The 15,568-nt window shown below is 51.0% G+C and overlaps 6 protein-coding genes across 6 annotated transcripts; 2 read left to right on the top strand and 4 right to left on the bottom strand.

Moving 5' to 3' along the window:
- Positions 1–43: 43 nt before the first annotated feature.
- P170DRAFT_442203 (putative FAD dependent oxidoreductase) lies at positions 44–4,816 on the bottom strand (the record flags this gene model as incomplete). Its single annotated transcript, XM_024850446.1, has 16 exons — positions 44–146; positions 214–441; positions 518–633; positions 840–918; positions 982–1,026; positions 1,085–1,315; positions 1,383–1,569; positions 1,623–1,701; positions 1,756–1,894; positions 1,958–2,015; positions 2,077–2,257; positions 3,136–3,930; positions 3,983–4,129; positions 4,181–4,454; positions 4,504–4,629; positions 4,680–4,816. The coding sequence occupies 16 exons, from the start codon at positions 4,814–4,816 to the stop codon at positions 44–46; spliced, it is 2,925 nt and encodes a 974-aa protein (XP_024709337.1).
- Positions 4,817–5,544: 728 nt separating this feature from the next.
- On the top strand, positions 5,545–6,812 carry P170DRAFT_420814 (TauD/TfdA dioxygenase family protein; the record flags this gene model as incomplete). Its single annotated transcript, XM_024847326.1, has 3 exons — positions 5,545–5,988; positions 6,021–6,583; positions 6,644–6,812. The coding sequence occupies 3 exons, from the start codon at positions 5,545–5,547 to the stop codon at positions 6,810–6,812; spliced, it is 1,176 nt and encodes a 391-aa protein (XP_024709336.1).
- Positions 6,813–7,206: 394 nt separating this feature from the next.
- P170DRAFT_469503 (uncharacterized protein) lies at positions 7,207–8,078 on the bottom strand (the record flags this gene model as incomplete). Its single annotated transcript, XM_024852641.1, has 2 exons — positions 7,207–7,707; positions 7,791–8,078. 2 exons carry the CDS (start codon positions 8,076–8,078, stop codon positions 7,207–7,209), a joined length of 789 nt encoding a protein of 262 aa, XP_024709335.1.
- A 1,420-nt stretch (positions 8,079–9,498) lies between these two features.
- P170DRAFT_431732 (uncharacterized protein) lies at positions 9,499–9,861 on the top strand (the record flags this gene model as incomplete). Its single annotated transcript, XM_024848106.1, has 2 exons — positions 9,499–9,643; positions 9,705–9,861. Coding segments are annotated over exons 1-2 (241 nt in total), but the record flags the coding sequence as incomplete, so codon positions are not given.
- Positions 9,862–10,892: 1,031 nt separating this feature from the next.
- P170DRAFT_372645 (polyprenyl synthetase family protein) lies at positions 10,893–13,592 on the bottom strand. Its single transcript, XM_024845209.1, has 8 exons — positions 13,266–13,592; positions 13,188–13,216; positions 12,881–13,137; positions 12,146–12,812; positions 11,943–12,097; positions 11,729–11,892; positions 11,432–11,679; positions 10,893–11,376 (listed from the first exon to the last, which is right to left on the bottom strand). Exons 1-8 carry the CDS (start codon positions 13,552–13,554, stop codon positions 11,056–11,058), a joined length of 2,130 nt encoding a protein of 709 aa, XP_024709333.1. The 5' UTR covers positions 13,555–13,592; the 3' UTR covers positions 10,893–11,055.
- Positions 13,593–13,811: 219 nt separating this feature from the next.
- On the bottom strand, positions 13,812–15,008 carry P170DRAFT_431727 (uncharacterized protein). The gene has a single exon (XM_024848105.1). It carries the CDS (start codon positions 14,958–14,960, stop codon positions 13,884–13,886), a length of 1,077 nt encoding a protein of 358 aa, XP_024709332.1. The 5' UTR covers positions 14,961–15,008; the 3' UTR covers positions 13,812–13,883.
- Between the last annotated feature and the right edge of the window lie 560 nt (positions 15,009–15,568).

Genomic DNA, 15,568 nt, shown 5'->3' with positions numbered 1-15,568 from the left:
AATCTTTCTCCCAAACCATTCACAACCTCACCAATATATCCCTCTAAAGCTTCGGCACCTCTGGCTCAGCAGGTCCAACCTTTGGTGAACTCGCCAAACTACTGTCTCCCTCTCCTTCTTGATCAGTCTCTCGTTTTTGCAAAGCCCTGGTCACTCGTTAGTTAACCCATCCAATCCAAAACACCCATCAACCAAGGCCTCCCGCTCACTTACTTTTGCGCATCCTCCCTATGATGCAACGTCCTCGTCGTCAACGCCGTCGCGATCATAATTGCCGATATAATCGTCACAGCAATGAAACCTTTCTGGTACCTCGGCGCATCGACCTGCTGCCACACGACCTGCGGTAACCAGGCCTGGAACACGTACGCCATTTCATTCATGCTGCCGACTACCAAGGCTCGTTCTTCGTTGTCGTCGGAACAGATTTCATGTGCCCATCTAGAGAGTAGAAATCGGTTAGCTTGTGTTCTGTACGTTTCAGAGGAGAGTGTGAAGCAGATGAGGAGAAACGCACGCCATGCATAATCCGCTTAGACCGAAGCCCGCGCCGCACATGATGAAGCACGCCCATTTCCAGCCCTCGGGAATGTCCCATATCGCGAGAGAGATGTAGCATGTTATGTTTACGGCCTGGTGGGATATATTAGTTAGATAGACTTTTCTTTTAGGGAAATGCGATGGAATTGGGGAGGAACGTACACCGCCGAAGAGGATGGGGGGCCAGCGTCTACCGCCTAGGATTGAGTCGGATGTCCCTGTCGCTGGGATTAGCGTGGTATCCTAGAGGAGTATGAGAGTTGAAAGCGCATACAGGCATATATTAGTGTAGTAACAACTTGAACGGCACTGGTCGTCGTCGGATAGGCGTTGATCTGCGTGACAGAGTACTTTGGGTCTTTGGAGGCCTTGAGATATCTATGGCATCGTTAGTCATGGATCAAATTCCCGCAGAGGTTAATGAGAAAGGTATTAACTCACTGTTGAAAAACCGGCTGACCACCTGTACCACCATTGTTAAATGCCCTATCGTTCATCCTGATCAGCCAATACCCAAGAAATCAACCCAACCAGTCAAACTCACATATACAACAACGTCAACACGTAAATATGCCACGACGTAAATATCTTCTTCAGCTTGGCTTTTGTATACGGCTGTCGAGACTGTCTTCCCTCCAACTGCATTCGTTTCTGCGACAGCGCCACCTCGTCCTTACTCAAGTACCAAGGATTACTGATCTCCGGAACATCAGGGAGGACAAAAAACCCGCTCAATGCGACAGGGAGGGAAATAATGCCGTCGACGATAAACAGCCTATCATCACCGAGTTCGATTAGCGATTTCCGACTGCCATTTTGCGTTGATAAGAGGAACTGTTTACCATTGCCATCCACGAAACCCGCCCCTTCCTTCAAGATTGTACACCGCTGCCATCAGATACCCCGAGAACATACTTGCGATGCCGCTGCTCGTGTGGAAGATACACGATCGCTTCGCGAGCTCGTCTTTGCGGTACCAGGATCCGATTATGTATTGCATGCCGGGATAGAAGGTGCTTTCGGCCAGTCCTGCGCAGGGTTAATTTCCGCAATGGCTTGGCTTGAGTAAAGATGGTCCATACCAACGAAGAACCGAAGAACGTAGAATTGAGTCGCAGTGTTGCATCTTGACATGGCGAAAGTCAAGACCGTCCAGAGGAGCTGTTAATGTGGTTAGTTGACTGCTTGTAATGCGAGGAAGCAGGCGGAGAATACCTCCATGGCCGGGATCCAGTATCGCGGTCGAATTCGCGTGAGGATGATATTGCTGGGTATCTCGCCGATCACGTAGCCAACTGTCCAGCATGTTTGCATGTAATTGAGCTCGTTGCCGTAGAGGCTTAGATCCTCTTTCCTGTTATCTGTTAGATTGTCCTGAACTTGAGCATTGCGTTGGCGAATGGTAAAAGGTACATACATCCCCGAAACGAAAGCATTGTTGATATTAATCTGATCCAGATATTTGATGAAATAGCCTGTTGCGATAGCATTAGCTATTACGGTCAGTTGGAAGGTATATCTTGAAATAAGCCATACCAAGCGACGCAAATGTCAAAATCGCCGTATCCAACTTAAACAACAACCTTCGTTCCTCGGGCGATTTATCAAACGTATCCCAGATATAACTGACCCATCTCCGCTTGGGCGCTTTCTGAATGACGTCGCTGGATGCGTCGACGGCACGTTCCTCCGTCGCGGCTGCTGGGGGGGCCATTGCCTGGCGTTTGGAGTCTCTTGCTCTTATCGGCGAAGAGAAGAAAAGACACAGCAGTCAAAACAGGGATAAGACGCAGTAGCACACACACAAACACTCCAGGAGCCCGTCTTACTATATACCTCCTCAGCCAATTCCAGGACCGAGATCTATCCTGTCACTAACAGGCAAAAAGTCCCCTATCATGTTTGTCACGCAGATAGATAACACAAAATCAAATCTAGCGTGGGACAGAGCGGGGATCCCCATTCATCATAATAGCGGTGTTCACGCAATCCCGCATCTTCACGATCCAGACAGATTGCAGGACTGCGGGGAGTGGCTAGACGGAGGTAAAGGGAGGTGGATCCGAGACTGCAGATCCATAATTTGATTCATGGGCGAGATCGGTCTCACCGAATTGTCTTGAGCGATGTAAGAAGCAAGGGTTAAGCTCTAGCCGAGTCTTGGAGATTGTGTTTCTGGATTGGTCATCTGGCGACAAGACTCTAGCTACAGAGGGGAAGGGACTTGGTACCCAGTACTCCGAGTACTGAATACACTGTAAACGAGGAGAGACGGACAAAGTGAGAGTGTCGCAACGGTGGCGACGGAGCTCGTCATCCTCAAGTTGAATGATGTGCCCGTGGATTGACGAGACCCCAGCGGATGCTGATAGCTTAAATCGCGAGTTAGTGCCTCGCCAAGCGCTGGAACAAGCGATATGCATTGCTATTGATTTCGTGCTCAGGCAATTTACGGCAGTTCGCGCAAGGCTGTACACAGACAGCTGTTGGCTATTATGGAGACTAGCTTAATCTGACGCATGACGTCCGGTATCTTCTCTATGGTGTCATCCACACTAAAATCAACCACTCTGTCTAGCTCAGCTAACTACAGACCTCCAGCACCGGAAGCTCTCCGATACCGCTATCACGCCTCTCCGCCGTCGCTTGGAAAAGGTTTCGGACCCGTTCTCGCTGTGCGGCTTTGGCCTCGTGCCAGATCGGCGTGTGGCCTTCGATCGCGGACAGTCCCTGACTTTCCCGATAACGGTTGACCCAGTCCAGAAGGTCTGCGACGTAGAGTTCCTCGATGTCTTTTAGAGAGTGGAACTTTCTTCCGGCCCCGATGCGGTCCACGCGCTCGTTGTATTCGGTTCTCATTTCAGCTTCTGTTGGGAGTTGCGCGATCCCTGACAGAATTGCCGTCGCGACAATCGCTTGGAATTCGAACAACGTGAATGTTGCCGTATAATATGGGATTCCGATAAAGATGAGCGTTGGGTCGGGGATGTAAAAGATGTCTTTGTGCAAGTTATGCACCTGTGTCCCATCTGTGACTAGAATTCGGTCGTCGGCATTCGCTGGCGAGATTTCGTCGTTGTGATATCCAGGCAGGAAGGGGAGCGTGATGTGATAGCCAGTACAGATGATGACTCCATCGAGACCGCAAAGCCTCTGTCCTGATTTGAGATGCGCTACGATGGGTAGGGGCTCGCCGTCTGCCAGATCCCGACCCTCATCTTGTATTTCAAAGTGCGACACCTCGCTAATGCGAACTCCATTCTCAGGAAGCATATTCGGGGATAGATCGAACTCGCCGTTTCGGGTGCTCTGGTAGACATTCTTTGAGACTGGACCGATTTCTCGTGATATGTCGAGCGAGGACACGCCTCCGCCGATGAGTAGAATATTCTATGTTATAATTAGTCCCATCGTCTCGATCTCCTTCACAAATAAAACCGACCTTGTCTTTGAACTCATGCGGCTTCCGATAACCCTTCGAATGGATGATCCGCGACGGCCATTTCGACTTGGCCTCCGACAAACCAGCGATATCAGGAACTCGAGCAGCATGATAATGGCCGGACGCGACAATCACCGAATCAAATGTCTAGACACAATATCAGCGTCTGCTCTCTTCCATCTCAGAATGACAACATACCGAAATCTGCTCCACCTCCTCAACTACCCCCGTCTCTTCGTTTTCACGTAATCTCGACCACGTCACAAGCCACGTCTCTCCCTCCTTCGAGACATTCTTCACTCTTGCCCCGTAAATCGTCGCATCATGCACGCCCGATTTCTCCGCCGTATCTTGAATATACGCCTGCATTACCGTATGGCTGACGAAATCCGGAGTTCCCTCCGGCCACGCATTAAGTTTGACTCGCATCAACGGCGTCGACACATTATTCTTCAAACCATCATAACAAGGCCTAGAACCGTCAGCTTCACTTCATCCAGCAGATCAATGAAAATCCCTACCCCGGAGGAGCATGCTCCAACGCCAACTTCGCCTCATCTTCCGTCCCCCGTTTCCCTGTCTTATCCGCCTCCGACGGCTTAATGGATGGATAATTCGGCTCAAGGGGCCGTCGTTCATCATGAAGCCTAGACAAAATGTAAGCCAACGCAGAGCAGCCGTAAAGCAAAAAACATACCAAACACCACCCGGAGCCTGATTCCTCTCAAAAACAGTGACGTCCAAACCCGCAGCCAGAAGATGACCAGCGGAGACGACGCCACTGATTCCGGCGCCGATCACAGCGACTCGGCGTTGATTATGCGTCCCGGCCATGATGCAAATGATGTCCTATTTTGTTTCTTATTCCGATGACAGACGGGATGACCGACATAAGCCATTTATCAGAAATGTACATTAAGACACTGGCCCCATGTTTGGGCTCGGTGGACGTATCCACGCACGCTATGTCAGACAGAAGTGGTGTAATCCAACCGGTCCATAAAACCGCCAGCGGTCCATCGCGTCAGGCAATGCGATATCCACAGTCCCTCGGGGTATGGAGGGATGATCAAACCGAAAGGACGAAAGAGCCAATGTCATTCAAGGCGTGAAGGCGTTTCATCGATTATAAATCAGTTGTCTGGAGACGCCATCGCATCCTGGCATGGTGATATACTCCACGAGTCCCTCCCCGCCTCTGAGGAACCAAGATCCGACCCACGAGTGGCCGCAGATAAGAGCGAGGAGGGGGATGAGGGGGTGTTTGGAATACGAGTAGCAGAGGAGAGGTTGTGCGAGGGAACGAGTGGGAGCGAGAAGGCGCAATGGGGGGTCGTGATGATGTGATTGAATCCTCCATCGAGAGTCGACAATCGCGAAAGATGAGGAGATGCGTTCACCACCATTAACAAGCATTAACAATCATAATCCTGGCATTGGATGGGAGGCAGGAGGGGGTATAAAATGGGGGACTGCTGGGTGAAGCTTAGCCCGTACTGATTGAGTCTAGCTAGACCCATTCTTTGAGAGTCTTAGTTATTCGAGATAGTCCCCTATCCAAAATGGCCCCAGCTCCTATTGACCCGCGTATTGTGGACGTCGCGCCGCCTCGGAAGGATACACTGGCCCTGCCGTCTGCAGCTCGAGAACGTCTTGAGAAATCGGGGGTGGATCTCTCTGCCGGTTATCCCTATCGGCCTTCTCGTCCGCTCTACCTGGACGATGTCTACAGTATCCGCAACGAGCACCGCGAGCATGTCGACCCTGGCTCTCGGGCTGATCCCGAAAAGAAGGCCCTACTCTCAGCAGCCAAGGAGGTGATCCATCTGACAAGACACATTGGAACGGAGATTGTCGGTCTCCAACTCAAGGACCTTACCGACCAGCAAAAGGACGAGCTGGGCCTCTTGATTGCTGAGCGAAGCGTCGTCTTTTTCCGAGACCAAGACCTCTCCCCACAGCAGCAGAAAGAGCTAGGCCAATGGTTCGGCGAGGTCGAAGTCCACGTAAGTCCCCAGCTCTCTGCGCCTTTCTTCAGGTGTTGAACAATCTACAGCCCCAAGTCCCGCAAGTCCCCGGGGTCCCGGGCGTCAGCGTCCTCTGGCCAGCTCTCATGGCCAGCGAGAGCGTCGCGCCCGGGTTTCGTCGCCCAGGAGGTGCTTCTCGCTGGCACACCGATCTCGTCCACGAGCGCCAGCCTGCCGGGGTCACCCATTTGCACAATGACACCGTCCCCACCGTGGGCGGCGACACTCTCTGGGCCAGCGGATACGCCGCGTACGAGAAGCTGTCTCCAGCCTTCCGCAAGATCATCGACGGAAGAACCGCCATCTATCGCTCTGCTCATCCATACCTGGATCGCAGCAATCCCGAGGCAGGTCCTAAATACGTCGAGCGGGAGCATCCGCTTGTTCGCGTCCATCCTGCGACCGGGTGGAAGGCTCTCTGGGTCAACCGATCCATGACCGATCGCATTGTCGGCTTGGATAAGGCCGAGAGTGACCTCATCCTGGGGTATCTGTACGATGTGTACGAGAAGAACGTTGACATCCAGGTGCGCTTCAGGTGGAGTCCAAGGACCAGTGCGCTTTGGGATAACAGGTTAGTTATTCATCCATCTGCCTCCCGTTGAGACCATATGAACGATGTTGACGAGTCCAGAATCACGATCCACAATGCCAGCTGGGATTACGAGGGCTCGGAGCCCAGACACGGAACTAGAGTGACTTCTCTGGCTGAGAAGCCATTTTTTGACGCGAAGGCGCCCACTCGTCGCGAGGGATTAGGTCTGCTGGGCAAGGATGAGATCGAAGAATTGGGCAAGCAGTGATTGCTCACGAAGTCTATGTTTTTACGCGAATATGAAATTGTTCCATGTTTTCTGACTTTGACATGGTCGGTTGTCCTTTGAGCAACCATCGTAGCCAGAATTTACTCTCAGCTTCGAGGCCTGAGCAGCATAGTCAGGCCTTAGAAAGAATCACTTAATCTTACGCTTGAGGACTCCAGGAATGGGGAATGGCGAATACCTAGAACATCCAGATACGTGTATCGCAGTTCATTATCGCAAATTCTGCAACCCGAATTCGTGAGGAACGGGGATTTCGATCGATTTCTGAAAAGTCTCTCGGTCGTACTCCGTAATCCCGATGCTAACGGTTGGTATCCGGATCAACCCTGGACCTAGAAACGTTAAGCCGTTACCGTAACCAAATCAAAGAACTCTACCGACGTCGCAAAATGTATATCCAGTGAAACACTTCCGGAGTGAACGCAAACGCCGAGGTCTCGCCCTGCGGCGCCTTCACCGGCGTACGCGACACCTGCTCCCAATACTCAGTCAAAAGGCCTAAATTGTCGAACCGCATCGCCGAATAAGACAAGGTAGCCCACGTAGCACCCGGCCTTGTCAACGCAGCCAGGTGTAATCCCAGCAGCTCGACGGGAGACATTGTCGTCACGCCATTATGTTCAAGAATTCGTCGCACGGTCGGACAGATATCGGCCGGCGCTGTCTCCGGCGAGAAACAAGGCGAAGGGCCAGTCGCGATCGCATCACTAGTGCTTTTCTCCAGGATGACATCGAACGGCCCGAGCGATGAAAGAGCCGACATGTCGTCCCACGACCGCAGGTCTGCGCGTAGCCAGTGCATCGCATGCGAGGCATCCTCTTTGCTTTCAGCTTCTCGGCCCAGGCGGACGGCTTCGGCGGAAAAGTCGACGTTCTGTACGACAAGCAAGGCAAGGTGTTAGTGAGGCTGGACGGCAGATTTGCAAAGCAGACGGAGGGGGGAGGAATTGCACGCACCACAATGCCATTACCCGGCCACTGACGCTTTGTGAATGCATCGCGAAGTTTCAGCCCGAGTTTAGATATCCCCGGGCCTAGATGTAACACGCGAGGCGTCGCGTCGACGGCAAACGACGATCGGGTCTCCAAGTCGGACACGACGGCGTCGACGAGCGACTCGCCGGGATTGAGCCATTCGCCGACATCTCGGCCGGTCGCAAACTTCGTATCCCAGTACTGCGGGTCGTCATAGTCGGGGGTGCCCGTGAGTTTGGTGTGAGTTCTCCCACTTGACGGGGTGGCCATCCTTCGCGCGACGCTGCTGCAAAAAGATTTCGCGATGCTTGACGTCAGCTGACGGCGAAGGCTTAGTCAGGGGCACGTGCCCAGAGCAAAACAAACAAACATCTCAAATGGCAGTCAGTCGATATTTCTAATTACAACAAAAAGTCAGGATTAAATATTGCCTCGTGCCGATAGTCTGGTTGTAATTGTTGTCAATTTGCTGTTGGTAAAGGTGTGTCACTGTTGTTCTTCCCAATGGTGTGATCAGGTATATATATTGCCGCTGTTCCGTAATCGGATGCTAGGAATAAAGTACACAAAACTGACGAGAAATGTATAAGGATAGAAGGTAAAGTCAAAATATGGAGCTGATAGTCAGTTGATGGATTTTACAACAAACATTTAGCAGGTATATGGTGAATAACAAGATCCATTTGGGTGTAAATGTTCTAGTTTGATATAAAGACATTGGACTGATGATGTTGACATTAGAACATGACTTCGCTGAATATTTTCATAAGGCCAAGACTTTGATCTATTTCAGCAACTAATTGTATAAGTGCTAGAAAACCGAATACATATCCTTTGCCACTTCGTTGTCTTTGGCCTCCAGATAAGCATGATAACCGAATAGGGAAAGTGAGCCCTAACCACCAAATGATCATGCAACATAAAACCAAAAGATGACAAGTCTTTGCCCCTATCCCCACCCCTGAGAGTAGATTAAAGCCATGTACTAGCACGATCAGCAAGTGTCATTTGGTTACTTCGAAGGAAACAGGGATACGGCGGTATATAAGGTGTATCTCGAACCTACGCCCAACCCAGATACCCAGTCCTAATATTTCCAGTGGCAACATCCATAAACCTCCTACGTAATAGACCCTAGACAAAGTAACGGTCGCAAGATAAGACAACCAAGAAAGTCGAGGCAGATCATGTCAGGGCGCGGCATCATCGAGCTGTCGAGCGACCGGGCGACGCTCGCGATCACCATGCAACGAGCCAACCAGCAGCGCCATGTCGATGCAGAAGAAGACAGAGACAAGAAGACAACGCCATCCGGCGACGATCAGAATCGGCCTGACCATCTCACGCATCAGGCTCCTGGATTTGACGAAACGAGGAACTCTATTGGTAGAGGGCCATCCAATCGCTACCGCCGCTCCCCAGCTCCAGACCGATTCTGCAGCAGAACCTGACAACCACAACACGCCACCTCCAATCATTACCTCGTCCAGTCGAGTCGAGCCGACGACCCCGTCTGGAGCTGAACAGATCGTTTCATTCATTCATTCGATACCTCGCACTGCCGTGTCTCGTGACTACCCCGCATCCGGATGGTATATAAACCCCGGCCTGCTGGTGTCACCTTGGAGGTTTGATTCATCCATCAGGATACTTTGGCTGCTGTCATCATATTAATAATCTTGCTGAAACTTTCTGAGTATCTACCTTCTTGAAATCTACAACCACAACCATGTCTGCACCACAAGCCCTACAGAGCCTCTCCACCCTGGGATCCTCTGTAGGACAATACGGGAGACAGCAAGTGTCGCGGTTGCAAAACCGCCTCTTCAAGACAGGTAGGACTCCTGGCTGCGAATCTAACCACCGTCTGGTCTGTCTCTAACGGAGAGCCCAAAGACAAGTCTCGACGCAGGGCACAGATCGTTCAAGGCTCGTTCATGGCGCACCGTCCCGTCTGGCTCACTGCAGGAGGGGCCGCCTATACCACCGCGGGCGCAGTATACCTCACACTACAGTACATGCGTCGACTAAGATGATCGATAAGGAGGGGGAGGGGATCTTCATCTTGAGATAGGGTGGGGATGATACGATACATACAGCGAAGGGACACATCCTAGACGGAGACCTCGTATTTTCCTTTGTTACTGCATTGGGGACTTTAACCGGGACGGGGTTTTGATTTGATTTGATTTGATTTCGGACGGATTATTCATTCATACTCAGAGTCATATTCAGATCCAGATTCGAGCCACAGGATGGCCGGGAGAAACGGAGTTTTTATCAGGTTTATCGTGTTTTTTTATGACTGTCTATTTTTACCACCGATGATAACTGGCAAATCGCATGATGGTTTATCCACACACCAGGCAGAAGTAAGCAGGGGAGCGAGAGAAAGGAGGGGAGGGGCACGGAAGTCAGGGGGCGAAGGACAGGCGCGCTTTGGGCTTTGTGAAACTCGTGACCTCATCATGGACGTAAACGCAATACAAAGAAACAGGGATGTCTTGAAGCCCAATCAACGTCAAACCCATCTGCGTCCATCAGGCCACACCTCCTGCGTCCGTGGCATCACCCGCGGCGTTAAACGCCGATGATAAGGACAGGGGATGGCTGGGTATCCAAGACCATCCTCTCTTTTCCCTCGATGATATCCAGCGATATTCATACCATCTAAGCTCTCTACACCCTTCCACTTCTGCCGGCCCACTGTGAAGCTTCTCCCACACTAGACCACGGCAGTACCTTACCCCAGATCCACCGCATCCCCGTCCAGAGTGGTACGTATCCATCGGCCTTGGTGGAGGGGGACGATTGGCTGCGCAGCGCCGGCGGATCCAGCGGGCTTGCAGATTGAGTTGCAACCCCGCTCGACAACCGCCAATGGGGGGTGAAAGAATGTCACAGTGCAGGATACCCCGGATGCTTGGCAACCCCGCACAATGTGTGGATGGGGCGGGAGACTCGCGATAGGATCAAGGGCTGACAGGAGGGGGGCCGAGACTAACGGGATGGAGGATGATAAGAGGGTGTACTTTTGATAGGGGGTGGCTACTACTCCTACGTGGTCGGGAGATTTGTTTTGGCGGCAACGTGATAGGATTATGCCCACAGGATGGATCCCGCTAGTACCGTGGAAACACGGAATGGTCTCCTTAGTTACATCTGCGCAGGATGCTGCAGGGATAACCGGGGCTTAGCCCTACATATCACCCATCACATATATGCATGGCCCTCGTCATCCGGTCGATCACAACTTCAATAGGAGGATCAAGCAGCGGAGTTTCTTGTTCGGTCCCATCTGCTTTTCGACCGTGTCGAGAGTGGCGAGCATGGAGTCGAACAGCTGGTTGAGAACATCAAGCGTGTGCTCAAGACTTCCTGTTCTTTTCATCTCGTCGAGGATGTCCAGCTTGGTCGCTTCGGAGACCTCGTCTCGTTGCCCGTCCGCGCCGAAAATGGGTAATTGGCGAAGAACATCTGCGTTCGGGCTCTGCTGCAGCAGGTGGATGAGAGGGAAGGAGAATTTCCCCTCCGACAGATCATCGCAGAATCCTTTCTTGGCGGTATACTGATCGGCTTTAGTATTGATTGTTGATGACGATGGATAAGTGGTGATATCATACCTCTTCCGATGCGAGATTCTGATAGTCGTCGCGGATTTGATAGTATCTTCCCATCAGTGTGATCAAATGCATGAGGTTATCATTTGGCTGGACGTCCGCATCCACCTGCATCAGTTGCAATGCCAGACGGAAAAATCCACCAGTTTTGTGATCTATCATGATGAGGTACTCGCTGACCGTTGGACACTTCTTGAGAAACGTCCAGTTCAGATCCATTCCCTGGCCTAAGGTGAGAATCTCAAGCTCGTCTATGATCATTAACGTGGTTTCATTTCACCAAAGAAAATGAGGACCTACTCATAGTAACAGCGGGACATTCCGGCCGCAGATGTCTACCTGCCAACGCCACCGCCTTTCCAAATAGATACGTCGCGGAGTTGACAGTCTGACTTAGGCCGAACTTGACGTGAGCAGCCGGCAGTCCGCGTCGCAAATGGGAGCCGTCCTCGATATCATCCAGCCTGGTTGACCGTTAGTGTTTGATACGATACATGATTCGGGACAAGCGTACATCAGGGAGGACGTGAAAAGCATGTTCATAATCTCGGTTATGACCAAAAGAGAGTTATCGGATACTGGAAACCATGGCTTCAGACTATGGAGAAACTTTCCGATAGTATTCTTCCCGGGAAGAGATTTCGTATACGTGTAGGGGTCGGTGCAATTCTGGTGGGATCAGCAGGGAATCAATAGGGAAAGCAGCGGCCAACAGACCTTTTCCGTGACGGTCTTTTGAAACGGAGCGAGAATGTCATAGGTAGAGGTCGAGTTAGGACTTTCAATCTCCTTCCGCTCATCAGGATGTTGATTTTGCGCGTTTTGCGATGCCGAACACATGCATGGTTTCTCGTCCACGGATGAATGCTCGTTGATTCCAACCGTAGCTGGCGGTGCATAACCTTCTAACCGCAGCATATTTCCATCAGTCTTTCCAATAAGCTGCGCCCGGACTCCCATGGAATGCTCTACTTCGTCCACGTGGTCACACAGTGAATACGACTGCCAGTAATTACAGCCACCGATTGCGAGAATAAAGAATCCCATATACGCGCGCAGGTTGTCCGATTTGGGCTCAGAAGATGCTTCCCACTCCTGATACCCGTCCAGAAGTTTCCTTTCGGCGTCGAGAATTTCGCTTTTCAGGATTGCCTTTGCCTCGTCTTCATTGTAGCCATACCGAATCATCAGAATCGCAACCGAATTGTGGAATCGATCGACTGTGTCAGCTGCAGCATGCCTGTGATATTCCTTCTCGAACCCGTAAAAGTCACTGGAGAGCGCCGCACTCAGGTAGCCGTGTTGTCGCAGTTGTGAGACGGATGCTTGCTCTTCCTCAGATATAGGATAGCCTTGGAAAAGCATGGCTAGGTCGAATCCGGTCCTGTAGTGGAACCCAGAACAGACTTGATTAATTTTCTATGCCATTGTCCGGAATATAAAAACACTTACTTTGCCTCAGCCTGCTTTATTTGAACCTTCTTGAATTCTTCAAATGTCATTCCATGATCAGGCTGCACCGACCGAGCACTGACTGCAACTAGAAGTGCTTTGAAGAAACGCTCCTTGAGATCCGGCCGACCGTTGATAATGGGGCCCAAGAGGAGCTCGATTAGCTTGTCCCTTCTCCCCTGATTAAGTTTGGGAGTCGCGCCCAGCTTCCAGAAGGTAAGAATAGAAAGTAGTAAGTCGTCATAAATGGCCTCTTGCTGCACGATTGATTAGCCTGTACCGATGCCGAATGGTTGCTGAAACGTACGCCCTTATCGTCCAGGGTATCGATGACATCTGAGCTAATTAATACTGGTTCAAGAGAGGCAGGAATCGACAAACGAACCATGCAAGCTCAACACGAGATCTAGCAAAGGCGCGAGAAGGCGTACATTCTTTGGAGAAAGCTCCGGCATGCCCCATTTAAGAATATGGTCGCGTTTGGGCCTGAGTGCTGCAGTTCCGCTCTTGTTCATGAGCCATACCAGCCCGCCGAGGCCAGAATCTCCTGCCTGGTAATGCTCATCACTAAGGTTAGACTGGCGATGGGGCAGAATGTTGAAGTAGCGAGGTGGTTGATCAGCCGGATCGGGAAGGCTGGAATACTGAAACTGAAAACCCTGTAGAACTGACATTGTGTACACTCAGACGAATGTTGAAGGTTCTACCGTAGGGTCGACAGCTGGAGGCAAAGGGGGGTTATAAGTCTTGAGGTTGTTTGATAATTGGAAAACTCGACTAAATTTAGTCCTGCATAAGTCTGCCAAGACTAAGCAGCTATCTTTCTAGGGGCAATATGATTGGTCAAACTCAGCTTTCAGCTGGTCGATTGGGAAACCGTACACATTTGGTTGCTGTTTGAGCAGTCAGAGTTCCAAGTCACATATGATGCATCATATTGCCGCGTGGCATGTTTTACAGAATCCTATCAAACAAGGGGGATATTCACCCGACCCCAAAACTATCAAACCATTTGCTCCGATTCTCCGACGAACGCATCCTCCAACAACTCCCTGAGCCCTCGGAACTTCACTCCCGAAAAGAATCGCTCCCTATGCTCCAGCACCCTATCCATCGGCACCGCACTAGCACCAATCACATTCCACTCATCCATGTACGCAACAGCCCGCTCCACCGGCTCCAAGGTGCTCTCATTCTGCAATGCCAGAAGAATACTCTCCGTCATCTTCTCCGTCACATCGAACTTTCTCCCATAGAACTCCTCCGCAATCCCAATCGCCTCATTCCACGTCCCAATCTGCCCAGCAACATACGTATGCTTTTCCCAGCTGCCAGAAGGCGCATCAAGAAGCTTCACCAGCGCACGAGCAACGTCGCGAGCAGACGTCCATCCGATCGGCTCCTCGCCTGTCCCAAGCTTCGTCGCAGTGAATGTGTCGAGATCAAGTGGCCAGATACCCGGAAGTGGCTTCATATACGATCGGACTTTGGATGTATCGAGCTCTGTATTCAGCATAGCGGGTTTTGCACTCTTCGCGGGTCCGCGAGTAGACGGTTTGTACGGGACGATGGTCGGATCGACCTTATTTCCCTGGACGATATAGTCCATAAACCAGCCACCGTTGACAAACGTCCACTCAACCTCTGTCTCGTTGGAAATAGTCTCCCTGAACACGCGATGCGTAGAGTCGTAGAATCTAGGGAGACTTGGGAAACGATCGATATCGCCGCCGTAGTCCGAGGGGACGAAGCGTTTGCAGAGATCGCTGTTTCGGCATGCTGTTAACATGGCCTCGTGTGCGGTGTTGTAGAAAGACGGGTCATTTGAGTGTAGGAGTGAGAAGAGAGCGGTGGCTTTGGTTTGGTTCAGAATTGACTGAATGGAGGGCGCTGAGTACTCGGTGACGTGGAGAGAGATGTGAGGGTTAGACGTAAACCAGGGCCGGTTGGAGAGCGAACGAGTCAAGACTCCGATTTGTGGTGGATTGGACGGGTTTGAGGCGATCAGCTCCTCAATGAGGTATTTGGCGACGTCGCTGGCACCGGCTATGACGATGCTTTGTTTCGATGAGGTGGTCATTGTAGGTGTTCACGCTGTGGTCTGGGCGATTTCGAAACTGAATAGGCCCAAAGAACTGATTGATATGAGGATAACCGTCATCGAACATTGTTTATATATCTGACAAGTATATGTCACGATGCCAAGGCGGAGAGTTGCTTAACAAATCAGGAGATGCATTCCTCCGCTCGGAGACTTTGACTTCTATCTCCATCCCTATCTCCGCTTAGGGCTCCATGATCGTCTGAAACACGAAGAAACGCTTCGGAGTTATGATTCCTTCGCCCCACACTTGAATAATAATCCATCTAGCTACGAGAGCTTTCCGTGCCCTAGAAGCTTCGCAGATAATGAGTTCCCATGCTTAGATATCGCGACACGTACAGCTTCATCAGGAAGATCTACTTTCATTTGCAAAAGACATCAGATCCAGGTATTGGGAATAAAACCATATGCCACTATCGACAGAGCCCTTTTAAAAGACTTATCCTGTGAATGCTACATCTTGAACTCAGATCATAATGTGTCAGATTAGGCTTAAAACCAGAAAATGTCTATCAGGAGAAACATAGAACGGAAATGTTATCGACTATGGTATAAGAAAAAAATGATCTCTGCGTCCCCAGTGC

Source organism: Aspergillus steynii (genome assembly GCF_002849105.1).
Source record: "Aspergillus steynii IBT 23096 chromosome Unknown P170scaffold_1, whole genome shotgun sequence".
Taxonomy (NCBI): Eukaryota; Fungi; Ascomycota; class Eurotiomycetes; order Eurotiales; family Aspergillaceae; genus Aspergillus; species Aspergillus steynii.
Note: the sequence above shows the minus strand (reverse complement) of the source record. Positions and strands in the feature narration are given on the sequence as shown.

Excerpts from the sequence above, each read along its gene's own strand:
- P170DRAFT_372645 (XM_024845209.1), bottom strand. The coding sequence starts at position 13,554 with ATGTCAGTTCTACAGGGTTTTCAGTTTCAGTATTCCAGCCTTCCCGAT. Across the intron at positions 13,138-13,187 it reads ATACCCTGGACGATAAGGGC|CAAGAGGCCATTTATGACGA; the intron begins GTACGTTTCAGC and ends TCAATCGTGCAG. Across the intron at positions 12,098-12,145 it reads AAAAGACCGTCACGGAAAAG|AATTGCACCGACCCCTACAC; the intron begins GTCTGTTGGCCG and ends TGATCCCACCAG.
- P170DRAFT_431727 (XM_024848105.1), bottom strand. The coding sequence starts at position 14,960 with ATGACCACCTCATCGAAACAAAGCATCGTCATAGCCGGTGCCAGCGAC.